The sequence below is a fragment of the Nothoprocta perdicaria genome, unplaced genomic scaffold (assembly GCF_003342845.1).
Source record: "Nothoprocta perdicaria isolate Ctin4 unplaced genomic scaffold, notPer1 scaffold_1, whole genome shotgun sequence".
In the NCBI taxonomy this organism is placed as follows: Eukaryota; Metazoa; Chordata; class Aves; order Tinamiformes; family Tinamidae; genus Nothoprocta; species Nothoprocta perdicaria.
Genome location: NW_020454093.1, coordinates 9,739,753 through 9,766,522, shown reverse-complemented (window position 1 = coordinate 9,766,522; position 26,770 = coordinate 9,739,753). Strand labels below are relative to the sequence as shown.

The 26,770-nt window shown below is 41.3% G+C and overlaps 2 protein-coding genes across 2 annotated transcripts; one reads left to right on the top strand and one right to left on the bottom strand.

Annotated features, from left to right (window-relative positions):
* Window positions 1-1,140: 1,140 nt before the first annotated feature.
* On the bottom strand, window positions 1,141-18,059 carry CDC20B (cell division cycle 20B). Its single transcript, XM_026035561.1, is given in 11 exon segments — window positions 1,141-1,319; window positions 2,201-2,318; window positions 3,042-3,167; window positions 4,257-4,485; window positions 6,644-6,738; window positions 7,508-7,704; window positions 9,398-9,508; window positions 12,428-12,527; window positions 14,936-15,033; window positions 15,964-16,189; window positions 18,018-18,059. Coding segments are annotated over 11 exon segments (1,521 nt in total).
* A 362-nt stretch (window positions 18,060-18,421) lies between these two features.
* Window positions 18,422-21,897, top strand: GPX8 (glutathione peroxidase 8 (putative)). The gene is made up of 3 exons (XM_026036009.1): window positions 18,422-18,628; window positions 19,251-19,512; window positions 21,480-21,897. Exons 1-3 carry the CDS (start codon window positions 18,422-18,424, stop codon window positions 21,641-21,643), a joined length of 633 nt encoding a protein of 210 aa, XP_025891794.1. The 3' UTR covers window positions 21,644-21,897.
* Window positions 21,898-26,770: the final 4,873 nt, after the last annotated feature.

Genomic DNA, 26,770 nt, shown 5'->3' with positions numbered 1-26,770 from the left:
ATAAAATAAAATAAAATAAAATAAAATAAAATAAAATAAAATAAAATAAAATAAAATAAAATAAAATAAAATAAAATAAAATAAAATAAAATAAAGTAATCCAAGCAACATGAGTTTGAGCTCAAAGGACTTTTAATATACAAATGCAGTGAATAAATCTTTCCTAGGTCCTCCTCTCCAACAGTGAAAGCAAAGCTCCCAAAGATGTCTCAGCACCACTGAGATTCATCCCAATTGCACGTGAAGATGACTCCCAACAGCCATACTTAGCTGCTGGCAGCACACGGGTCTTACTCAGACAAACTCTCATGAAAGTCCAAGGGGGCTGGCCCTTAGGAACAGTTCCTACATAAAATTCCTAGAGAGTGCCAGCTGCCAAATTTGCTGACATCTGGATTGGAACTGGTACCCRTATGAGGTAAGTGACCAAACTGTTGTGTTTCACCCACACACAACACCTCTGACTCTGGTTACTGCACTTATTAACTAGTTGATTGCATAAAATTATGCAGTAACAGAATTATTACATACGTATTTATATTTTCAAATATCTATCATGCACAAGAGGTGAGCTTAAGGAAACAACTCAAAATCCAGTGAAAGCCAGTTTTCTAATACACCTAGTTCTCACTGCTGCTACAAAGACAATAAGTAATTCCAAAGAAAATATTTRTCTTTCATGTGAGTTATGTATTTAGTTATGTATTTATCATCTATGTGATGTTCAGAATGATTCAGTTCCCTGGGCTGGTCTCTGTTGGTCCTAACCCTTGAATGATTCAAGGTTACTTACCTGACAGGAATATATGTCCCAATGGAAATACTACAATAACATAAAACTACTTAAAAGAATCACAGCTAAAAGGAGGACCTAAGACTTCATGTTGACACTTGACATAGGTTGTACTCCACACATGCATGTTAACTTAATGAAAATATATTATTCTTCAGAGTTATGATATTTTTCTTCTACCATGGAACAGACAAGCTACTAGCATTCTACAAGACTGCAGACTGATATGGAAAGTTACTTTCTCATGAAAACTTGATGCTGTTTTTTGCCATGTTTCATTTAGAAGGAGTATATATACTCCTAAATAGGCCAAATACACTTCTTTTCTTGCTTTCAAGGAAAAGAAGTCACAAGAATGAGCTCACATAACCATTAGAAAGAGCCCTGCTGTGTGGCAGGGTGAGGGTGTGGCTGCCCTCTCCAGACTAGTGGCATTTCCACACACAAGCTGTCCCATCAGCTGCCACAGAAAAAAGCCTGCTCTCATCTGGGCTCAGGGCGACATGCAGCACTCTCCCTTTGTGACCTGCAAAATAAAACACACAAACAAAATACTCAAAGATGTGTCACAATTTTACACTGAGAACGCGGTGCACTTTCACGATCACCCACCCATGGTTGGCTGGTTCTATTTCCCCTGCAGTAGCCAAGTGTGCTGGATAAGACCATTTTTTTCACTGCATCCTGCCTTATTTAGAGTATTTTCACATTATGAAGGAATTGAAGCATTTTATTTTTCATATTAGAGGCCAGGCTTTAACTGCAAGGCATAATGTATAATCTACATGACCTCTTTCTTCCATCTTAGTATTAAGTCTTCTATGCTTTCCCCTTATAGGCTAGGGTTAAAGCCAATTCCTAGCTTACCAGAACAGCATCCCAGTATGTATTAAACATATGCATATATTAACAGCATATATTAAAAATGTAATCAGTGCCTTCAAATGTCTCAGTGGAATGCAAAAAAAGTATTTGTAAATATCATTTTTTTAGGGGCAAAATCAAAATCTTCTTTGGGTATAATCTTGTCCATGAGTCACATCCAGGTTGTGCCATCTAGGAGGCAATCTATCTAGAATGTATGGAAGCAACTTGACATGAGCACACTCAGGCCAGCTCTAGCAAGCCTTAGGGAAAGGAAGAACTCCACATCTGGCACCTGGTATGGCCTTAGAAATAACAGGAGAGAATTCTGTAATTAAAACACAAGGCATTTTACAAAGACTGTTTATAAAATACTTAAAAAGTTGACATTTCCAATCCTGTGCATCACGGCTAGAGAGAGGATGTCTGGGTGGTGCTTTTTTAACTTCATTTTACTTAAATGCATAATGTATGTACTTGCAAAATCATACTGATTAGGGAGAAAGTTAACTGAAATAACTAATACTTAAGTGAAATACTTGCCATAGAGCTGTGATGAATTGATAAGCATAGGATACTTCCATATTATCATCTGATTTCCAGGAAGGCCTTGTCCAGTCATCAGTTCCTCAGTTTTGGGTAACCAGAGCAAGGAACAAATCTATTGCAATTTAAAAATCTGCTTTAGATCTCAAAAAGTCTACAAACACCACTCAGTTGATTTGAAATCTGCAATGATATGTGCAATGCTTAAACCAGATACTGATAAATAGCCCCAGCATAAAATTTATTCATCTAGAAGGCTCATCTCATTTCTGACAACACTTCATAGCTGCATCACTGTCCTCGTTAAACACAACTGCAGCCTACCAGTATAAAACTGGAGCTCCACAGACAGATCCTCAGCTGAGTAAGTCAGCATAGATCCAAAAGAATCAACAATAGTTATGCTGCTTTGCTTCAGCTGAGATTCTTATCCTCTGGCTCCAAACTCCACAGACTGAGGCTTGCCCTCTGACGTGCACCTCTCCCCACCCCAGCACTCTGGGAATTTTGCCTCTTCCACAACAATCTCTCCTTGTTTGAGATTTGGCCAAAACCATGACTGCCAATAGGGAAAAGATGATGAAAAGTGTCTGGCTGTGAGACCACCTTCTCTTCAACCACTTGAGACAGAGGGGTCAATGAGAAACAACAGACTGCTTCCGAGTCCAGTCACAAATCACACACTGCAGTGCTGAAATGTAGCACAGATGTTTCTCCAGAGAAAATCCTGCTGTTCCTTTCTCTACAGGGCTGCCCTCAAAGTCAGTGGGAGTTTGCCAAAGTAACATGCTAWACAAGAGGACCATAGTCTAAATATGCAGACATTTCATCATTTCACCTGAGAATCTGTAGCTGCACTTTGGATGATTTTCTCATGATTTAGGTCCCAGACACGCAAGATACCATCTTTCATTCCACCTCCTGTAGCAAGGATTTTGGACTGCCAAGGACACCAGTTCATAGCCTAAAGAAAACAGATGCCAGAAAGATCAGGACATTAGCTGGAAAAGACAGAAACAAATCTTACTTAATAGCCACGTTGAAGAAATGGACTACAACAAGCACCCAGAATGTACCTTTTTCCTTTAATCACGACATATCATTCTCTTCACACTGACACACACAGATGTAGGATTGAAACTCCAAATACCATTTCAGCTTTCCTTTGTCATTGCGTCACAGTAGCCTATACCATCTTCACRTAAGCCTGAAAAACTCCAGCTTCCCTTCTTATACATCATGGGTCACAGATTCAAATTTCCATGCCAGAAGAGACCATTAGGTGACAGGCCGACTTACTGCCTAAACCAAGCCATGGGGAAGCCCCACAATGTGGCTTACAGGACTTTACTAGAGGCCTGGTTTCTTCTGAGATACATGTAGGATACGCCTGGGGCCCAGACTCTACCTAAAGGAAAGCTAATAAGAACTGAATTCCACTTATACCAACAACTTTCACTCTAATATCATAGTTTCTATCTGGTTTCAGGCTTTTCTGGGAGGATAAGCAAGCTTATAAATGATAGACTCCCAAGCCTTTCATTGCTGGTATCTCTCCTATCTCCTGTACAGAGTGGGACCTTATGAAGATGAAGAAGCTGAGCTGTTCCATTTCCAATTTCTTAATTTAGATGCCTTGCTACCAGGTATTATATCATAATATACAAGTATGGACAGGAGGGCAAAAGACATTTTTAATTTAAAATTATTTAAACAGAGAGAATTTCTCAACAGTAAACTTCAGTGTTTTTTTCTCTCTCCAAGACAGAAAGCAAGAAGGAAGATGTAAAGAACACTGTTTTGTGCTTGGTGGTATATTTAAAAAGGCCTCCTAATCCAGGAAAAGCTCCTAAAACACTCAGCATTAGCAAACTTATCTGTGACAGAGAACATTGCATGAGGAGAAAGTGGCTTAAAATTAATTGCCTCATGACAAGGGGRGAAGAAACAAACAGGAATCACTGAGTCCATCTGAAGTTTCACAGTTGTCTACATCAGCATCATGATTTCATGAGAACAGATACAGAAGAGGAGTCTTTCCTTCTCCACACACCTTGACAGCTGAGGAATGAGGTACGGTTTTCAGTGGCTGTGACTGCACTTTCACACCAGGRTCACTATGCCAGATATTCAATATTCCACCACTAGAGCCACTTGCCAGCAACTGGTCGGTCACCGACCATTTCAGGCTGCAAATGCTTTGCTTGTTTTGGCAAAGAGTCCCAACATGGTGCTGAGCAACACGAACATCATGGTGATGAATAGATCCTAATCTTGAACCACTGTAGATGAGAAAAGACAGCATGGATTTGACACCAAAGATGACAAACTGCATTGTGACATTGGTGCTTCCTCACTGGTTTCAGAAGCAAACCACAGAGGGGACATATGGCCAGCACAACACTGAAGCAGCAAGACAAACTGCAGCACCAGAAGCGCACTCAGACTGCAGAGGTGGCTGACAGAAAGGARCCAAGCACCTGCTCAGTACAGGTCAGGCAGAAAAGTCCTTCTCTATCACAGTTTTCATTTCTCCAAAGATATATTTCAACATATAATGCTGATTTGCACCTTGTTTAAATGTTAGACATATAACATACTTTTTTTTTTTCTATTCTTTAATAAAAGTACTGTTTTGGCAACAGAATTTTTGCCAAGGCCAACTGTGACTCTGCTCACAAATATGAGGCAGGATATAATAACACTGCTCAGGAAGGGCTCAGTGAGTCACATCTCCCCTGGTTCTGTCCTTCCTCCTTTTCCCTTTTTACCTTCCACTTCCAGGCTGAAGGAGAATTTGCACCAATCCCCTACACTTGCCACAGTTTGAATTAGCCACACTAATTGCCTGTTAGGAAATAGATTCCTGGCTGAGCCTCTCCGGGGGACAATTTCTTCTTCATGCACTATAGGGAGCACGAGCTGTGTCTGAGAGGCTGCACTCTCCATTTACGCATGGTTACCACAGCCAGAACATCAGTCTACCCAAGGAAGGAAGAAACGTCCTGCTTGGAGGCACAGTTACTGTTACAGCTTAGTCCTAGGTTTTACACATCAATAGCAGGGCTGAATAAAAGATACTGAAAGCATCTTAAAGCACATGAATCCTTTCCTGACTTTCTAAGGTTAATACCTACATTAAGTCTACAGCAAAAACAAAACAGCTTCCCAATGGCAATTCACACTTCCATCCATCCATGTTTGTGACACTGAGAAACTTAAGACKATTGTCAACTTTCTGGACATGTGAAAACCATGTATCTCATATTTAAAGCAATAATGACTAGAGATTTTCCTATACTAGCTCTTAAAAATCTTCAGATACAAGCCAAGCAATTTAGAAGCTCCAAAGACACACACACAGAACTGATCAAATAGTCTCCATCTACTGTGCTTGTACAGACCAGTCAAGGTCTTGGGACCAATGAAGTCCATAAATGCATGAAAGATTCCAAACAACTTCTCTGATAGTGAATATTAAGGTCATCTTCATTGAAAATATATACACTGGAAAATTCTAAGTTGTCATCATTTGCCTCTGGGGAATTCATATAGACTTGTCCTATTACATGATAAACAGAGAAATCTGACAGAAACAGATTTTAATTACTAGTGCTGATCATATTGAGATCTTTGSTCACTCTAGCAGTGAGAGTGGGAATGAACTGAGCTCTTCATAATTCTAGCTCTTAATGTGAAATCAAAACAACACTACCTYTCAGGCAGTGTGTGTGCCCGATGACATTAGTTTCATTTTGAGTTTAACAGTGAAGTTCAAATCATTCAAACCTTGCTATTATTACCGAGTTTAAACAGAACATAAGACCATCACATGACTTTAAAATAGTAGCAGTCTCCCCTGAGTCCTTCAAGGCAGAAAAAAAGATATGAACCAGCAAAGGCCAGAAAACAGAACAAAACAAAAACAGAAAGTATGTTAAATCATTCTAATCTGAGGTTCCGTATTGAGGTGATACCTAAATACAAAACGTTTCAATGACCTGGCCTTTCTCATAGCTACAGAGCTGGGCTCTAGGTGCAGCTCTATAGCAGCCGAGTCTCCCTGGGCTCAGAAAGGGGAGATGCTGCCTTCCTACCCCCGGAGGGACAGCCCGAGCTCCACACCACCAGCCACCTGGTTGGAGTGCAGACCCGCTGGAGGCAACAGCATTTCAGCACAAAACTGGAGTCAAGTGYCCACTTTCCAGTGGAATTCTGCAGGCGGTGACAGCTTGTTGGTAAGAGGGACTAAGGAGGAGATCCAACTCTCTTTGTCTGCTTCCCTGCCATGCAATAAACCTATATAAGATTTCTGAAAAGACAGGTAAGTAGACAGAATAAAGCACCTTCAAGCAAAGAAAGAGAAAATCACTAAAATTATGAAGACTTTTGTCCAAATAAAACCAGCAAGATTTTCTCTTAGTATCTTGTACCACTCACCTGCTTAGAATATAATGATTCCAGCTCAGAGCTCCAACTACAGAYAGGTGACCAAACATATTTCTCAACCTTTTTTTCGTTTCAATGTCCCACAGCTGCCAAACCAACCAACCAAACAACAAATATAACAAAGAGGAAAAAAGATTTTTTGTTAAATTGTTTAAAGGTAAGCCCCCATTCTACTTTGATTTGATATACAGATGGCCTCAAGATCACTCACTTCACAATTCAGACATGAAGGAAAAATCAAATTTTTAGTCCCTGTATCACTAATGCTGAAGCCCATACGAATTAAAAGCAATGTATATACCCAAATGTTATCTGTTGAACTGCCAGTGTTTGGAAATCCACGCTTGGCCTGAGTACCTTCAGACTTCTGACTCAAGACTGCATGAGGTCACCCCCCATATTTTCTAGCATCCCAGGCAACATCCCAGGAAAATCTCTGGATAACGAGACTGTCCTATTACAGCTGTCTGAGAGGTAATTGTATCATCTGATTGAAGTCAAATYCTGGTGGACAACATAATGTTACTATGGAGGCCCTCTTACCACTGGAAAAAGATATTACAGGTTGAATCACTAATTCAGTCATTGCCTCTCTGGTGGTTGCAGAGGCAACCTTATCCACAAGTAATACTTCAGAGCACTAAGACATTTTGGTGAGATATAACATGATATAGGGAGATGCTGTCTGTCTCCAGCACAGTTTTTTTGGTTTTTTTGTTTTGTTTTGGTTTTTTTTTTTTGTGCATTTTACCCAATCTTTTTGAGTTATTTCCTCAATATACATATACAAGCATTGTCTTGTGGCCACTTTAGATAAAACTGGAAAAAAGACTAAAAAAATAAACTGCCTAGTACTTGCACTTCTCCGTCACTGGTACCAATTGCAAGGCAGGTTCCTTCTTTTATCCAAGCCAGAGAAGAAATGTATTTGAAACTGGAATTTAAATCAATGCTTTCAAGGCCTTGGAGGGTACTGCCATTCCAGACATGTGCTGCAGGTCCTAGTGCAAGGGCAAGGAGATTTTCATGGTTCCAGTCCAATATGTTTAGATCTACAACAAAGTTATTAAAAATTATGGCAGAAAAGTTGTAGAAAATGGAATAAGGGAAAAGATGCTTATTTTGCTGTGAAATAGAAGGGACTTTTTTTTTTTTTTTTTTTTTTACATCTATGGGACAACTTAAAGAGACTGCTACGAGATTGCTACTAGCTGTTATTCAGTGAGGATATCAAATGAGAAAAGCTAACTGAAGGAGAACCTCTGACACACCAAGGTGTCCACCAAGGCAACCTAAGCTGTTAAGTTTGTATAACASAATGAGACTTGCAGTTTCCACTCCTTGGAATTTTTTAACCTGTCACTCTTCACTTTGGATGGCCACGTGACTCTTACCAATTTCTGCTACCAGGAATGAGGATCATCCAGCAGTAGCTACAGTTCCAGAAACACCCCTGTTGTGYGGTAACTCATGTTATTAACACACAAATACAGTTACACACAGGAATGATTCGATATGCGAGAGGTTCTCCTACATCCTCAAGCTAGCAGTAACATTTACGCTGCAAGATAATACAAGAGAAAAAGCAGGAAAGAATTAAATTAGGGAAAACCTGCTTCTTATTAGTATAGAAGTGTGCAAGTAAAGTGTGCTGAAAACACTGTTTCCACTGCTTTGGGTGTGAGGTGCGCGGCACTGACACATCACCACACACCCTGGTCAGCCTTGAGCAGCCTGCTACACGAGACAGGCCTGCAGGAGCTGGAATGCAACCTTCCATTCMCACCATGGATGCTTTCCTGTGGGAAGAGAAATCCTCAGCTGTTCACTGAGGCACCTTAGCATTACTCTGCAGCACTCCGGAAGCACAGAAGATGATACCACAGGTCTGACATCATGCTTTGGTAGCTAGTCATTCTGAAGAACAATTGAGTGTCAGCTGTTTAGTTAGGGCCCCACTGGTTGTAACTAGGAATAAATATTCCAAAAAGCATTGCCATAGACTTCTGTTAATGCTGTTATTTTTGGGGCACACCTGCACAACCAGGTAGGAGTCCAAACTCAACCTGAGCATAAACAAACATGTATCATTTTCATAGGTATACATCTAACGAACATCTGCAATAACATTTTGCATAAAAATACACAAGGGCAATTTCTAACACTTGTATATAGAGACCTTAAATATGTATATATGTATATGTACCTATATACATAATATATATGTGTATATGTGCATATACTTGCACATATAGAACTGCAAAACATAACCCTGTGTGTGTTCATGCTTAACTTGTGCATTTTTAATTTTTGCCAGCTATTCCAAAGAAGTAAGTGAGAAATCAATTCAGAAGTTATCTCCTGAATTGCAGTCACCAATGTGCCCCAAAACAACAGATTTTAAACTSTGCTCCATGAAGATGCCACTATGTTGACAAGTGCTAAGTCAGTGAGGGTAGTAGGCGATGGAAATAAGCAGGGGTGAGCATACTGGCTTGATTTGAAAGTTATATTGAGATCCATAGACAGAACAAAACTACATGAGGGTTAAGTATTGCAGATCACTGGCTTTGAGGAATCATCCTTACATCCTGGGATGGACAATTTTCAAAGATGCATATTTATAAGAAATGACACCACGTGCAAGTGCTGCACACAGGACCTATCGTGGCCATCTTTCTTGAAAGACACATGAAAATTCCCAACCCCTGCAATAAACCCTGCAGAGAAGTAAAAAGAACTTACAGTAATCATTGTGCAAGCCAGTCACATGAAGCCTCACTTCTGGCTCCAATGGTGTGAAAAGCTTCGTGGTGGTAACAGCTCTAAACTCATCCTGGGCCCCTTTTCGGCAGCCTGCGTTTGAAGATTCAAAGCACACATTTCAGGAACACAAATCACCACAGGCCTAGGTCCTTCATACTCTTATCTGTCCATGAGAAGAGGCCAGAAGAGTCTAATTTATTTAAAGAACCCCAAACACAAGGCACACTAAAGTAAATAAAAGTTGCCTTTTTTCAACTCTTTCATAGCTCCATGAATTCAGTCAAATAAAACACCGAATAAGTGCGTCCAATAACATACCAGCAAGTGTATTTAAATTATAAACGCAGCCCATCGCATGACTGATTTCATTTCACCTAACAAAAATTCTACGAAAAAGAAGTCCTTAACAGCAAACATTCTACACGCTGTCCCACCTCAAAACCCCACAGAACAGTTATATTTTTTTTTAGCTGTTTTAATTTCCCATCAAAATGCCTCCCCCACTAATACCTAACCACAGGAAAAGGTTTTCAAAGCACAGCCACTTTGATCACAGCATGATAAGTTTGTGACAGGGAGTATGTGAGAAAGAAAAGCAAACAGCAGTAAAATACCAGTAATAACAAGCTTAAGCTTGCTAAGCCCAGGAATCAGCCTTTGTGGTCATGTCTACGTAATGCTGCAAAGACCACTAAATACTGCAGAAAAAGAGCTAGACCGTCAGCGACAAGAATTTTATAATGTTCACGTTTTTAAAAGTTATCTTGCTGTAATGTGCAGAGCAGATGCATATTTCTGCACTTTCCTTTGTGTTTTGACTTTCTCCAGAAAATGTCTCCAGTGAGGAGCATTTAAAACAAATAGCAAATGCTCTGGGGGCAGAAATATTATTTAACATAATAACTAACTTTCTGTATTTAAAGACAAACTAACACCGAATCAAAACAGAATAATGGAAGAACAAAGCAACTCACAAAAACCACGACTAACTACTTTAGTGCCTGCAGGTATCTGTGTCTTCATCAAAACACTTGCTTAGAGGCCTAAAACACTGTCTCCATACACACTAAATACATCTACCTCTGAAGTCCACCTAAATTTCAAACCGTGCAGCCCTTGCAAAAGGCCTGAAAATAGCATGTTCTAGAAGATTACATTTCATATCATCAACACAATCACATCAAGCACACTTCTCATCTTCAGTATGAGAAATCTTACTTTAAGGTCCTTTTCATCTGCAACCTAATGGCCAGAAGAAAGCCCTCATCACCAGCCCATCTTGGCCTAGGTAAGCACAAGAGGACAGTGTTTGCCATGACTACTGCAACCTGGATCCTTACAAAGCTCAGGTTCAGGAATCCTGTCATTGAAGAYAGAATACAGAACAGAAAACCTCTGTCTAGTTTAACAGAAGGACACTTCCCTGATGCACTCGAGTGCTGGTCCTTATTCCAAATTTTGCTGATGAATTTTACCCAACTAACYCTCACTGTCTAAAATATGAACTGCTCTTCTCACATACAAGAATCAAGACTTCATTCTGGTTGGTCTCAGGCTCCATCAATTTTAAATTACTTGGAGAAGAGCRAGCCAGCTCTCTCTGCAGTATTTCCTATTGACTTAAGAGTGACCCTCCTCATCATGCTCCCCACTGTCAAGCACTTTCGAATGTACTTTTTTAGCCCTATTTACTGTTTAAGAAACTTGCACCTCTTGTTCTAGTTTGTGAATTTTGCTTGCAGAGCTGGACACCTAGCGCTTAACAGCAGCAAGACTTAGGCAAGTAAGTCACATTGCAAACCACAAGGTCCACRAAGGTGAAGATGTTCATTTCTTTTGCACTATGACCAAACATGGGTCTGTATGTGAAAGGGTGGAGGGAGGAAGTTTCTCACTGTTTTTACACAATCAGTTTTAAGGGCACCACACGGAGTTAMACCCAGACAGAAATTGCCCAGGCCTGCATAACAAACTGTGCCACAAAGTTCTGTCTTCCTTACATTTCCAGAAGGTTCCATATTTATAGGTGAGAAACAAAAGTCAGATCTTTAAAACTATGGCTCTAAATTAATAGTCCTAGAGGGACATCTTACCATCAGCTACCTGAATCTAGAGAGGGTTTCCTGATGTGCAGGTGACATGTCTGCAAGCACAGCACTCCAAAAGCAGGCTTGCTGATCAGCCAGATGACACAGACCTGCTTCATCAGGCATGTATTAAACTAACCCCCACTTATGCACATAGACAAACTCTCACTGAGCACAGGARCCTGAATCAGCCCTCACTGGCAAGAGTCCAAGGTAGGCAGAAATAACCTGGCCACCAAGACTAATCATCTGTCCAAAGAGAACACACAACAAGGGCTGTTCTGGTATTTAATGAACTATCTCATGCCCAAGTAATGCTAGGAACAGTTTCGCTCCCAAGTCCTACCTGGTTCCTGATCCACTGATCATTCACCTTCCCTGCATACTAGTTCATTCCCAGAATTGCTCTTCTGGAGCAAATCAACTAACTCTGCCAGATTAAGCTACAAGAAACAGCAGTACTAGAAACAGTTGCTTCAGCAGTCTTTCTCCACAAGTAACCGAGATCAGCTTTGCTCCCTTCACTCATTCAGCACTATTCCTGTCTTGTATTCTCAGGTACCCAACAGTACTGGTCACATATCCTGTGTCCAGTCTGCAGCACAAGCCTGCATGATTTTTAGCATTTGAAACTCAGAAAATGACAGGATATTAATATTGATGTTTTAGGGYCGCTAAGGTGTCCCATGGAGCCCAAGGGAGAGTCATGTAAAATGCTGAGAGCTACCTACACTGGTAGAGATGCAGTACTGTATGTTAGAGGTAGCTGCAATTCTAGAAGTAGCCTCAAGCAGTGTGGCTCCAGGCCACTTTGAATTGTTCAGCACTGCTTGCTGGAACAGGTTTCTTTTCCAGTGCTGATGCATCCTGCTATAGCTTCTTGTTCAGTGTGCATGGGGGTGTTTCCAGTACTGCAACCTACCTTTCCACATGCAGTTAATATTTTCACAGATCTTCATGCTACCACTTTCTGAAATGCTATATCCAACCTTCTGGTCTGTCAAAAGCTGAGAAGGACATTTCTGCCAATAAATCAAAGCAAACACCAGAGTGAGTAAAGAAATATCTTACAAAGCATACTTTATAGATGCACACACACATACATATGTGTGTATCTATATACATACACCAAAATCTCAGAAATAAGATTTTTTTTACCGGAYTATCCTTTCTTTGTGAATCAAAGAAGCAGATGAAACAGGAAAGAGAAAACTTCTTACTGTTTTTTTCCTCCTCCCTCRTATTCAAAAGAAAAAAGTAGCCTTTGGCCATGATTTTCCATCAGCTGTATGCTTTACGAATCTCTTTATCCATCCCCAATATTAACGCATTTCTTCATCATGTTTATTCACCAAGTTGAATGCTCTGATGACAGTYTTTCTGTGTACTTGTCAAGAGGTCAAAAACAGTCTGGTCTGTAATTCTTTATTCCATCAGGTGGAAATGTAGTTGATGTTTTCAACAGCCACTCAAGATCAACAGTATGTTCCTTCTCCAATGTCTGCAAAATGTCTTTCCAAGCAAACCCAATGTTGCTCTTCCTCAAAACCCTGTTGTAATAACAAGCACTGTCTCACAGAAAAACATAACTAAAAGAAGTGTTTCTCCTTTACATATCTCAGCTGGTCTACAGCTCCAAAAGGCTCTTTCTCCATGATATATATTGACAACTTGGCAGAAAGCTAATCAGGATTGTTTGGATCTGTATCCCTCTAAAGTAAGTGCAGACATTTCTGTGGAAAATTATTGTGTACATAGGGAAGTAATCTTTTGGCCCACAAAAGACCACACAAGTTCACTGGAATGTGAGGAGGCTTTATTTTCAATGCACCCCACCCCTTTATGCTACCAGGCAGGACAAACTAATTACTAACTCTGAAAAGATTAACAGATTTCCTTACCGTTTTAGGCAGGACTGACCATTCCAAATAGTTTTAGGCAGAACTTTGGTTTTGGTCATCCCATGATATCATCTCAAAGACACCAAGATCACACTTAGAGAAGYTGTGTGGTCCTTGGTGTAGGACTCTGAGTACCTTACTCGAATTCAACTTCTGCATGTCAATCACAGGGTGATTCTATGCAAGTATTTCATGCATTAAAGAAAATAGTGCATGTTGCTGTCTTTACAAAAGACCGATTTAAGTAGGGAAAAATGCTTTACAACTATTGAATCTTCTCAGTAATACTAATGAATATTATAACCCAAGCCACAAAATATGCAACTGTGAAGCATCCCTGCTCAGCAGTCATAACCAGAGAAGTAACCACATGGAAATGGCTAGCAGTACTTCTGTAGTGACCTTGCTGCCATCAAGGAGAGGACAGCACAAGCTGGGATAAAGAGTGGACACTGACTAAAAGTTTACAGCTTAATATATGACCAGTCGCAGAGAGCACTGGAAGAGGGAGGTGTTTTTTTTTTTTTTATTTTCAGAGTGCAGCAGTAACATTTATTAGCACAGACAAGTATTACTACTTCACAAAATAAGCCGATTTCAAAAAATTAGTGAACAGAAACAGATGAGTGGTTGGTGTGTAAGATGAGTAAAAAGGAAAAGGTAAAGCCTGGAGAGGCGAAAAAAGAATTTTAAGTTCAGCGTCTATCAGCAAAACATATACAAAAAAACTAAAAGGGAATAACTGATTTCAAACCATTAATTTCATCTAGAAAGCCGTTAAAATTCAAAAGATGCATTAGTCCACAAAATGCACCAATCAGTATAACATTATGGGATCCACTGGTAAGCAAAGCCAGCATGCCTGCCTAGTTGATCAGCACCAAATGCTTCTTTCCTTCCATTTACCAAGATTTGTCTCTCCTTAATTGCAGTCTCACTTTTTAGCACCTCAAGCTCTGAAGTTTGTTTCATATTGCAAGCAGATTCCACATCTTCCACCACTGCCATGAATCCTWAAGAATCACCACATGACCCTTCCCTTGCATTGTCATGATTAAGATTTTATTCACAGATAGACATTGTCACATTAAGATTTTATTTCTAGAAAATTGTTCCTAGCATCTCATTCTGCCTAYGTGACAAAATGAATGGCTATACCCTGCACAACTGCAGAAGTGATCTTCACACAGTGGTATTAAGGCAAGTAGAAAACTGAGTCACTCCTGTTTTTCATGCGTATTTTTCATAATACACGTTTTCCCTCAGAGGTAACAAACTGATCTTGAGGGCTTCATTAGCTTGGTTTCAATTTTAACTTGCAATAGTTTGTAGGAAGTGGACAGAAGTTGAACCAAATAGTGGCAAAGCAATTGTTCCTTATAATTCTCTAGCAGATGCTTCTTCCTCTTGTTACTGTTCTCTGTGTTAATAATGTAACACATACATAGGGGATTCCAGGTCAAAAACATGTAAGAACACATAATGAAGGCAAATTTCCTACCTGTGCACCTCAATGTTGCTTTACTCACCTGTCTCATTTCAGCTCTGCTGGTATTTCTCCACTTTAAGCCTGCTAGAGTCACACCAGTCTTCTTGACAGAAAGTTTGTTAGTCACCTGAGACGACACTGCAAAACCAATGTTAATGAAATAGTTCATTTAAAAATATACAGGGATGTTTGTCAAGTACTTTTCAGAACAGCATTCATTTCACAGAAACGCTAGTTGTCATAGGAAAAGGAGATATGACACACTCAAAGTGGGACAACTGTGATATTTGAGCTAGACACATTGGTTTCCCTCTATTGTCAGTACAGAAAAGTTGGCAATTCTAGCACTACTCACCTCATTCTAAAAGGAAGGTCTGAAAAGGGTCAGATCAGCCACGCCCTTTATAATTGAATGAATACATACACTGCTGAACAGCTGGGACATTCTGATTTAAAACAGTATTGCACTTTGAGTACGACCAGAAGCCATGGCCTGGTAAGAACATATCCTGAACACTAAAGAGCATCTTTTATTTGCTGCCTAAGTTTCCCATATTAATGGAGAAATTGGAGCCTTACTTAATCCCACAGCTCCTCCAGAAAACTCCTTCTTGTATATGCATGCATATGTGTAAATCCTTATTCATTTTCCCTCAGCACTGGTGAAATTAAATCAGTAAATTCAAAAGCTCACTTTAATCTTTCCTCAGCTCCCTCTGTTGTTCATGGAGAGAAACAGCCTCCTCCAGAGCCAGCTCTGCAACGGGAAGCTTGGGCCTGGCTTTCCTCTCACAGGAGCAACATAATTCCATGGAAATGCAGGTGGCCCTGAGCTCCCTCTGTGAATGTCCATGCAGACTGAGTGCACTGCATGGCACATGACAGCCGGAGCTTCACGAGCACAGGGGACAACACCACACCAGAGCCTCCCCGGTGCCAGCAGCACCGCGGGAGCCCACCCTCCATCACCACCGTGCCCATTGCAGGAGCCCACCCTCCATCACCACCGTGCCCGTTGTGGGAGCGCACCCTCCCTCACCACCACCCTGCCCATGCCCTCTCACTGACCTGGTGCCCTCCCAGGTGGGTGCAGGGGCCCAGGGGTCCCCGAGGCTCCTGGGTCAAGCTCCTGCTGCCAGGCTGCCCCTCTGGGCAGCCCTTCCGTGCTGYTTCTCGCGGGCAGCTGCTGCCATCTGGTGACCACAGGGCTGCTTRCCACTGGGGCCCTGGCTGTCAGCTTCTTCCTGATGGAGCTCTTAAACCTGGAGTACGAGGTGCTCCCGRAGCTGGGGCTCTGCAGCAGGGAAGAGATCCAAACCACCGAAATCAGCCATGACTCTATATTGTCCTGTCCCTCTACACTGCCCGTTAGAGGGCTTGGCTGTGCCCCTCTGCATCGCAGTGGCACATCACAAAAATGCTCCTCAAGCAGAGGAAAGCTCCAAGAGCTGCTGGGGAAACCAACCCCCTGCCCAGGGCAGCCCCTAGGAAGCAGGGACAGCCCCAGTRGGGTCTTGGTCTCCATCCCACACACAAGGGATGGCAACTGCCGTGCCCAGAGCCGGGCGACTTCTCCTCACAGATCCTACAGCATCAGGACGCAGGAGCACACCCTGAAAAACGCATTTCTCTTAGCCCACAACTACCACCAAAAGCAGAGTAGAATCTGAACTGAGGTAAATGCAAGTTCAGAAAATAAACAGACATACTCCTGAGGGGAATGACAAGTATGCGATGCTCAAATAAGGAGCTCAGATAGGGAACCTTTTGCATCAAAAAGGTGTAAATATGGGTGAATTCACTTACTTTTATGCAAACTGCCTCATCTCAGGACACRCTAAAGGACATGGTTTCCTGACATGGTGAACAACTGGATTTACCTGTCCCATAACACTGAAGAGATACAGTTTCTCTCTTTGTTATACAAAGTAACACACACACACACACAAATAAAATAAATTTTTAAAAATCCACAAAGCTAAAATTGTATCCGAGTCAGTTAAGTATCGCTGAATMTATGGGCAACGACCTTGGGTGAATAAAAGAGATAGAAGAAAAGCAGGGAAGGTAACATCTTATTTTTGATGGTACCTTACACTTTTCCTCCTAACCCCTTTGTGAATCCCTGCTACTATTCCTGATTGCCTTATTCTTCACACGCACATATAAAGGCATATTATATTAAAATCAAATGCTATTCACATTTCTTACTTTTAAATCCATTCATACAGCAATCCCTAAGCAAACAGATGTCAAAAAAAAAAAACCAAACAAAAACCCTCTAAACATGAAAATGTATCAAAATTCGAACTGRGAGAGTCTGAATAATATCAAGCAATTACCTTAAATGCAACATTATGACTTATGCTCTGGATTCCTGCACTGATTTGCTTAACACTCATTCAAATACCAAAAGTCAAGAGCACTCACAGAGAGAGTGAGGGGGAAAAACAAATGGTCAGGGAGAAAAAGGGAAGATRAGAAAAGGGAAGACACGATGAACAACAGAAAAAAAAAAATCTGTTCCTTCAGTGCTGTCATCTCTATATATTAATATCCGAAATGTCTCTTCAGATACCAAAGAGCAACAAGTGAAGACAGCAAGTGCTCTAGCAGGGGGGGAAAATCCTTATATATAAAGAAACAGATCTTCAGATCTCTAGAAGACATTAAGAGGTAGGCAGAGAAGATGCATAACAGAGGGTTTCAAAGTTCAGAACTCCTTTCACATTTTCCTCAGCAAAATAGCACTGCAAGGGGACATCTAGCTTGGGCTGAGAACCTCAGGCCATAACCTCTTCTCTGGAGCTAACTCTTCACCTCTCAGCAGACCTGGTCAGCAGTGTTAAATATATATATATATATACACACACACACACACACACACACACACATACATAGACTTTCTATCATATATTCTGCAGTCCTTTTTCCCTATTAAAAAAAATCATTTGATCTTCTTCCCTCACACTAGCCTGCAAACAAGGCCATTATTTTGGCCAGTGCTTCAACCAAAAAGCCCCTACAAATGTGTGGACACTGCCTGTAGCCACAGGGCTGCCAATGAGGGCAGAAAAAAATGCAGCCCCCAGGCAGGCTCTGCCATCCTGCCCTCCTCTTACCCGAAACGCTGGCCTCAAGCTGCTCGTCCTGCCTGGTAACATGGGTGCCAACGATGTGCTGGAGAWGCATTTACACATCCACAAGGGAGGCCCGAGCCAGTTCTCAAGATGACTTAAATACTGAAGTGATTGCATGTTAAGTCAGTCAAATAAGGCAATCTGTATCTTTTATGTGATGGGATATGCACTTCTCATTTGTTTCTTTTCCCCCTGGTGAGGGACATTTCGTGAGGAGCTGAGGGCCCCGAGGTCCAGCAGAGGCATCACGAAGGGAAACGATCCCTTCTGCGGCAGGCACAAAACGAGCAGCTGGATCATTTCAGCCCGGGCAGCGKCGAGTTTCACGTTTCAGCTCCTCCTTCGCATTCCGGGCCTGCGCAGGCTCCTCTCCAACGCACCGGAAAATGGAGCCTCTCACAACTACTTATCCTTTAAAGCATTCCATGCCCAAAGCCAGGGTCTTGGCTGTTTTTCTGTCGATGGTTTTGTGCACTGCAGTGCTCTGCCTACTGCAGCTCAAATTTTTTAAGGCTAAAAGCAAAGATTTTTATTCTTTTCAAGTCAAAGATTCACGAGGAAGGATTGTTTCCTTGGAAAAGTACAGAGGGAAAGTAAGTTACAATTTCCTTATACCTTTGTCTTGAATCTTTACTGAAAGCTATATCCACTTGTAGGCAGCAGGAAAGTTTATGGGAATTTATAATGTAAACTATAAGCTAGATGGAAATGTATTTTAGGCTTGCCTCAAGAATTAAGGATAAACTATAGTAAAGAATGTTAAATAAAAGAACAAGAACATTAAGTATCTGGTATATACTATATAATATAAATACTATATAATACAAATTCCAAAATAAATAATATTAACCAACAATGAAGAACTGTATTTTTTTAAATCCATAGGGTTAACGGTGGAATTTGTGCATCTTATCAATGCTAGTCAAGAAGGGCAGTACGTTGTGTTGAACTTCTGTAGCCGAATAAATATAAGATGACTTTAGTGTCAGTCTTGCATATGCTTTTTGCATGCTTATTTTTAAGCAAAGCTATAATTAGAAGCAATTAATCCATTTATAAGACTTCTAAACAGGAGGTTTCATTAAAAAAAGTATTTTYAGCTGCTTACTGTTTTCTGAACCCCTGAGACACTGAATATACTAYACGAAGATTGGATTGAAATCCCTGTGCCATCTTTAGTTCCTTTCTAAGCAGTCCACCTTTCTTTCTCTGAAGGCGACSTTGGTTGTAAACGTGGCGAGTTACTGCCAACACACAGACAAAAACTACATCGCGCTGCAAGAGCTGCACAGAGAGTTCGGTCCCTCCCACTTCTCCGTGCTGGCTTTTCCCTGCAACCAGTTCGGGGAATCCGAGCCCAGCTCCAGCCAGGAAATAGAATCTTTCGCCAGAGGAAACTACGGAGTCACCTTCCCCGTTTTCCACAAAATCAAGATTCTAGGATCGGAAGCAGAGCCAGCCTTCAGGTTTCTAATAGGTAACTGTTTTCTTCTCTATATTGTGCTGCCTGTAACTGTGGTATCTCCCCAACCTCCAGTCTGGRTTTAATCCAGCCTAATCTGAACCACCATTGCAGTCTTCCTTGTCTACAGAGAGAAGTAGGCTCTCTGAACATAGTTCCTCTCATTTTAAAGTAGATACCATAAGTAAATAAAATAAAAAGACTTAGAGTTGTGGCCTGAAAGCACCTGTTTCTCCCTACTGATGATAAGAAATCTACTGTGACTAGCCCAGCTAGAAATCTCTTTTGTGGACATACAAGTCTGAGTGCAAAGAATGCAAATTTTCCAGACTCCTGTTATATCAGGCAGTTACTGACTTAAAAGCCTCATGCTCTCATAAGAGAAATGAGACTGTATRTATTCACTTGACCAAAATAATTCAGATTCAATAATTCAAAATTCACAGATTCAAAGTCAAACAAACAAACAAAAAACTTCTGAATTTTCCTTAGCTTTGGTCTTCATAAACCACAACCCTTCTCCATCATTTTTTTTTAAACTAGCAAATAAGGTGTGAGAAGACCCCCTAATTCTATTCCATMTCCCTGCCCCACTCAGGATCATAACCCAGTACAAAAAGGTGCTTTTCTAGAATAGTAAGCCTCYGAAACTTCCCAGTCTATTCCTGTTCTTCAAAACTCTTTGTTTGAGAGCTATTTGCTCACCTAAACAATGATTTCTTTCACCACTTAGACTCACTGCTTCTTGCCACATCCTTAAAGACACGTGTTAGGTACTTGCATATTATCACTGGGAGCACAAACACGGTGCCAGGGCCTTCACATGGCTCTACATCCTACCGCCTTCAGAGCTGTAAGATGCTCTGCTGGTCCAGAGAAAGGCTTGTTTCCTTACCTTTCCTAGAACAATCTCCAGCTCCTACGTATATATGCACTTAGGGGTACTCGTAAACACYAAGGMACAMTGTGAGAACACTCAGACATGGKGATAGTTGGTAAGAACCTCTTTACTGTGAGAGTGACAGAGCCCTSGAACAGGCTGCCCAGGGAGGTTGTGGAGTTTCCCTACAGAGAAGGCTCTGTAAACCTTCCAAACCTGCCTGGACGCCACCCTGTGCTCTATGTGTCCCTGCTGGAGCAGGGGGATTGGACTAGATGATCTCTASAGGTCCCTTCCAATCTCAACCATTCTGGGATTCTGMGATTCTATGGGATTACATTACCTCAAGACTGACCCTACATGTAACAGTTCAGCAAAGCTGTAATTACTAGTTGGGTCAGAGCCTCCATGATGAGAGTTTTACCACTCCCAATACTTACAGCCATGATATTACGAATTTTGTAATTGTGAAAATTGAGCACACTGCTTCTCAATCGAAAATCAGTGTAGGCCTCAGCACTGCTCCCTACCGCATGCCTCTCCCCTCATCAAGACCTCCTGCAGTTTTCTCCTACTTCTTCCCAGAGTGCAAGACTTGCTCTGCCTGCCTGGGACCACTAAAACACTCCAGGATAAAGGCAGAATCAGGAAAATGCTTCAGTTTCCTTGGGAACCATCTAGCTTCTTGATGCTATTTCTGGACAAACTGCCAGGAGGTCATTACAGCAACACCACCATACATTCTGCATCATGGGCGGGAAGGAGATCAAGGAGGCTGCCGCAGCCAYCAGCGCCTCCTGCTCCCACTTTTCCACCTAAACCCACCTAGCACTGGGGATTCCCTGATTTCCCCCCACATGCTCCTTCACAGAAAGCAGAACTGAGTAAAAGTAGAAACTTTTCAGCACCTTCAGCAGAATACAAGAGCATCATGCAGAGGGTAGCACTTTTCAGATCATTAATGCCAACCAGGAAGCTCAGGTCCAGAGTGTTAGCAGAGAGCAAAGTGGGATTAAAAGAAATAGAATTGGCCAGAGAAAGGGACCTTAAGGATGTATTAAGCTTAAGGCAGTATTAAAGTGATCTGATGCCACTTTTACAGATTCTTCAAAGAAAGAGCCTAGATGGAATTTCTGGAAATATCTTGTCAACCCAGAAGGCAAAGTTGTGAAATTCTGGAGACCTGAAGAACCCATAGGAACTATCAAGCCAGAAGTAGCATCCTTGATCAGACAGATTATCATGAAAAAGAGGGAAGATCTCTGAAAAAGACATTCAGTCTGTGAATCTGTTTGAGAGCAGATGTGCACAACTTCAGTACATTCCTGGGAATGCTGCTAGAAGCTAAATCATCAAGTGATTTTGTTCTCTTCGGTGGCAGTATTTTCAGCTCCACTATATCAATAAATGTTGGATTTGCTCCTGTAAAACGTTCAGCAGCAGAGAGGTCACCAAGAATGGCAAGGCACTCAGGACAGGACTGGGCCTACAATTGGCATAAAGTCTCTGWTTTTTTTTTTYTYTTTTTTTTTACATTGCTGACCCTACCTAGTCACAGTTGTCACCAGCAGGAATATAGTTCAGCTTAAAACAAGAGGAACTGTGCAAATATTCAATAACTTATTGACCAAAGAGTATCCCACCTACCAAGAAAAAGTAAATTTGGTCTTAAAATAAACTGTACATAGAAAACGAAATTATTATTAAAAGAGTTAAAAAAAGTGTCAAAAATGTTTCCTTCCCTGATTTATGTGTATTTTGATTCATTTGGGATTTCACCTTTACAGCCAAACCTGTGACCTCATAAGACTTCTCTATACGTTTGCCCTGCAGTACTTGCCTTGGCTGCAAGCTCATCTCCTGCTGGATTCCTCAGTCCTCTCATGTGGATGAAACCAGGGCCTGGGTGAGCCTACCTGGTTGCCTAGAGCAAGATTCAAGAGGAAAAAGTAATAAAAATAATACTAAAAATAATACTAAAAATAATACTAAAAATAATACTAAAAATAATACTAAAAATAATACTAAAAATAATACTAAAAATAATANTACTAAAAATAATACTAAAAATAATACTAAAAATAATACTAAAAATAATACTAAAAATAATACTAAAAATAATACTAAAAATAATACTAAAAATATAGCCTGGCACACTGGCATGCTAACAGACAACCTCTAGCACATCTTTCTGAAATGATTCAGAATGATGCTCCCCAGGTATCTATCCCCTGGTAAAGAAACAAGTTTTCAAACAGAGGAAGCAAAAGGTGGGGATGAAGGGCCAGCAGTGCAAGTCCTGCTCTTCTCACCTTGAAATCTCTCTAGTCCAGCACACAAGTGCAAACGCATTTACACTCAGTTTAAACAAATGCGGGTGAGAGAATTGYTCTATTTCAAACTGCGTCATGTTTTCATAGAACTGTTTGACCAAGATAGAGAAAAAATGGAATATAGAGCCTTATTAAAGCTGTCAGAGAAAAGAGAGAAATCAACAGCTCAGAAGAGTTTTCCACATGAAAGAGGTCTGGTAACATTAGCACTGTTCTCCTACAAGATTAACAATGACTGAAAATAACTAAAGTGCTTCATAAAGTTCTCCAAGATAGCCACTTAACACTAGTTTACTAACACTAAAAACAGAAAAATTCGAGAGCAGTTAAAAAGGAAATATTTTTCCATGCAGCCACAGAATTCATTGAGAATATCACCAACAACACCCACAGCAGAAGGACATGAAGATTTTAAAAGACTGAATAGTGATACTCATATGGGGGAATAAAATTAATCTCTAAGACAGACACCATTTCAGCAGGGAATTCAAGCCTCATGCGTGGCAGCTACAGCCACTGTCAGAGATCAGCTGAGACCAACGCCGGGACGCAGCTCATGCGCGGACCACGGAGGTTTGAGGTCAGCTCTGCACTGCCTGCCACTTGCCACCAAGTGTTTCAGGTTTGATCCACTAAGGAGTTCCTGTTCTTCCCTTGAGGTTCTGCAGGACTGTTGTTTGTTTGCTTTTGAGATCTCTCTCCTCCAACCGTGAGCAGTCTCATCTCCAGAGAACCAGAGGACACAAGGACTTTTCCACCAGTGTCTCACTTGGGATGGAGGGCTCAGCAGCAGTGCAGACCCAAATACAGAAACATCACCTTTGGATTATCTTACTGCACTACCTCACTCTAATTCAACAGCACCACAAATGTTTCACACCACATCTTATCTCCTGCTCTCACAACACCTCTTGCCCTCATTCCTCTCCCTGTTCCCACTTCTGACTGGATTTCTGCCCAGATTTTGGCCTCTTATCTTCACAGTTTGGAGATCTGCTTCTTGATCCAGTTTTGTGACTTGTTCATGCTTCTCTCCCCAGCTCTGCTTGTTCTGCTCTCCCTTTACTTTGGTCCTCAGTCCCTTAGAGCAGGCAGAACTGCTTCGAGACACAAACCCCAGCAGCTGTGGCCACTACTGGAAACTGGTTTCCAATCACCAGTGCAGTGGTTGATTCTAAGGCTCTATTATTCTAAATGCTGCTAGGAAAAACACAATTGCACTGTGGAGCTGAAAACTGCAGAAAACCTCTGGTACATGAGAAGTTCCTTTCTCTCCTATCTTAGGCTTATTTCTGATCACTTCTTTGATGTAAGAACTTCCCAGTGAATTATCAACCCTTCTTTCCCACCAATTCTCATATCACTCAGTTTAGTCTGAGATGAAACCTTGGACTTCTCCTTACACAGGATGACCTGCAGCAGTAGAGATAAAGCAGAGAGTGGTCTCACATCTGTGGTCTGTGAGACCACAACCACATCTGTGGTCTCATTATTCTCCTTCAGATATCATCCATGAATGTTCCAAAGGTTAGGAAGATGCTATTTAGTGGTGTAAAAAAGAGACATAAATTCACATGGGGCCCAAACTTTTTCTTTAAGTAGACAACACATAAATTAGCAGCTCTTTAGAAAACAGTAGGCTTATCTGCCTAGTTGTGTCAAACATTATTAAGTTTATTTTTACACCTTGCACTCACTTGGTTTGCATAAACTACCAGAACTCCTTTCATCCAGGGGAGCGAGGCTGGCATCGTTCCCCACGCCAGCTAAAGAGCAGATGAGATATTTAGCCACGTTCTTTATATCCTTGTCTCAACAGCGAGGCAGTGATGTGCTAATGCGGTAGTGTAGCTAGTTGCTGGTGTATAAAGAGCAGCTAACTAACGACACTGCCTCATCGTCACACACAACATCAAGATCAGCCTAATTCTGCAGACCTTCACAAATAACAAAGGTTTATTCCCTTCCAAAGGAGCCCTTTTCTGAAGGGTATGCAAGAATGGAATGTGCTACTTCCTTTGCTTGGSTTCTCCTATAAAAGGTTTACTCTGCATTCTCCAAATACCAAGATGAGAATAAAGGTATCACTATGCTACCTGTGGCAGGGTTTGATAGAAGCTCCCAGGGCAATATGATCAAAGGGATCAACATACTTCCAACTTTATCCTTCCAAGGTATCCCTCCAAATTATGTCCTATTAAAATTGAGGCTCCCAGTAGGAGTGCATGCAGTTTTTAACCACAAAGGTGTTCCCAAATCAAGTTATTCTGAGAAAGAAAGGGAGGAAAAAAAAAAAAAGAAATCTAAAATTGATGTCTTTTATAAAATGGTAATATAATTATTCTTCAGATACAGTATTCAAGCAGGCAGTGAAATGTGTCATTTTAACCCACATCCCATTTGATCGGTTAAAAACAAATTTTACTTTTGCCAAATACCATTATATAAATTAAAACAAAATTATAGTTATAAAAATGTAAATATTTTTAAACTTTGCTTCTTTAAAAAAGGTTTTAGAGAGCTTAAAATTGTTTGCGAACAGTTTAAATTATTTGTCTATTTCAAATATTTATAAGCTCTGTGTAACTACAGGCAGATGAAAAACTGTCCAGATATCTAAACAATTGAAAGAAAGCTTTTAGTTAGCAGGAATATGAGATTCAATATTGAACATGAGCCTGACAGAAGGAAATAAATCATAATATTTCTCAAAGGAAAGAGTTYGTTGATGGAGGTTCGTGGAGCAGGCCAGCAGCGGCGTGTTAGCTGATGTCCAAATGTCAACCAGCTAACACACACTGCCACCCCATCACACACACATGCACCACCCATCCTCCTGGAAGGGAGATCCCTGACATTTTCCAGGGTAACTGCCCCTGAACAGTGATGAGCTGGCCCTGCAGCAGGTGACAGTGCATTAGTGACTGCTACACTCGGATAAAGCAGCCAGCTAAAAGTGCACTGCCTACCAGACACAGAGTTCACACACAACAAGATCGCCCATGAAACATCAGCCTGAATTTGAGGAGTTTCTTCTACTTCCAGCCTGAATTCTACTTACAGCCTGAATTCACTCCTACTCACCTCTTTTGAAGTTTGGGGTGCATAGGTATTCCCCTAAACAGTGTAAACATTTTGATGAAATAAATGGCACCAAAAAGTTTCCAATTCGGTAAAGACTTGACCTAAAGTCATAGTATAAAGTKCGCACGAAACATGATCAGAATGAGATCCCAGACTGACTTTATAGTTCCCTTCTGAATTGCAGCCAGTTTCTCACCTTAGCTGTATCAGCATCAACACTCAATGTTTCTCCACCAAGTTAATTAATATCATATGCATTTTATTTTATTCCTTTTTTTCCTTGAGCAATGATTTATAGTCATTGCTGGAATCGGCATCTTGGGCTAGATGAACCCTGAACTTAATACAGTATGGTCTTTAAAAAGCATAAAAATAAAAGAAGTTTTACTTGGTTAGTCTGTAGTGGAGTAACTTCTGTCAGGGTGCTCAATTGTGCAAACAAAACAGGACACGAACAGGCCCTGGTGCTGCCGTTGGCCGGGAGGCGCCGGCTGTCGGAGCGGTGCTGGTGACCAGGAGCACAGGCCGCTCTGGAGCCTGGCGGTCCGGGATGCTCCGGAGGGATCGCCTGGAGCGCACGCAGCAGCTGCTCACACAGCAGCAGCGCAGCCAGCTACGTGCACTGCCRGGCGACACATCCGCACGCCTCAGCCACCTCTTCCCTCTCCAGCCCCATCCCCACCGGAGTCCCTCTCCCACAGCCCAGTCTCACCTTAACAGCACAGCCTTTCCCCACAGGGTGACTCACATCAAATATTCACACTGCAGTGACATTCTCAGCACGCTCCTGACTCCGTTTCCGTACCGTGGTGGCATTTGACAGTGCACTGCTCATCTTCTGCTTCAACATTTTCACTGTGGTCACTTCCTTTTACATTTTTACCTCCCACTCCATCTGTCAGCATATTCCAATCTCACCAGCACGTGTGATTCTTGTCAACTCCTTAATGCAAGAGTTGCCTCTATTTTGCATCTT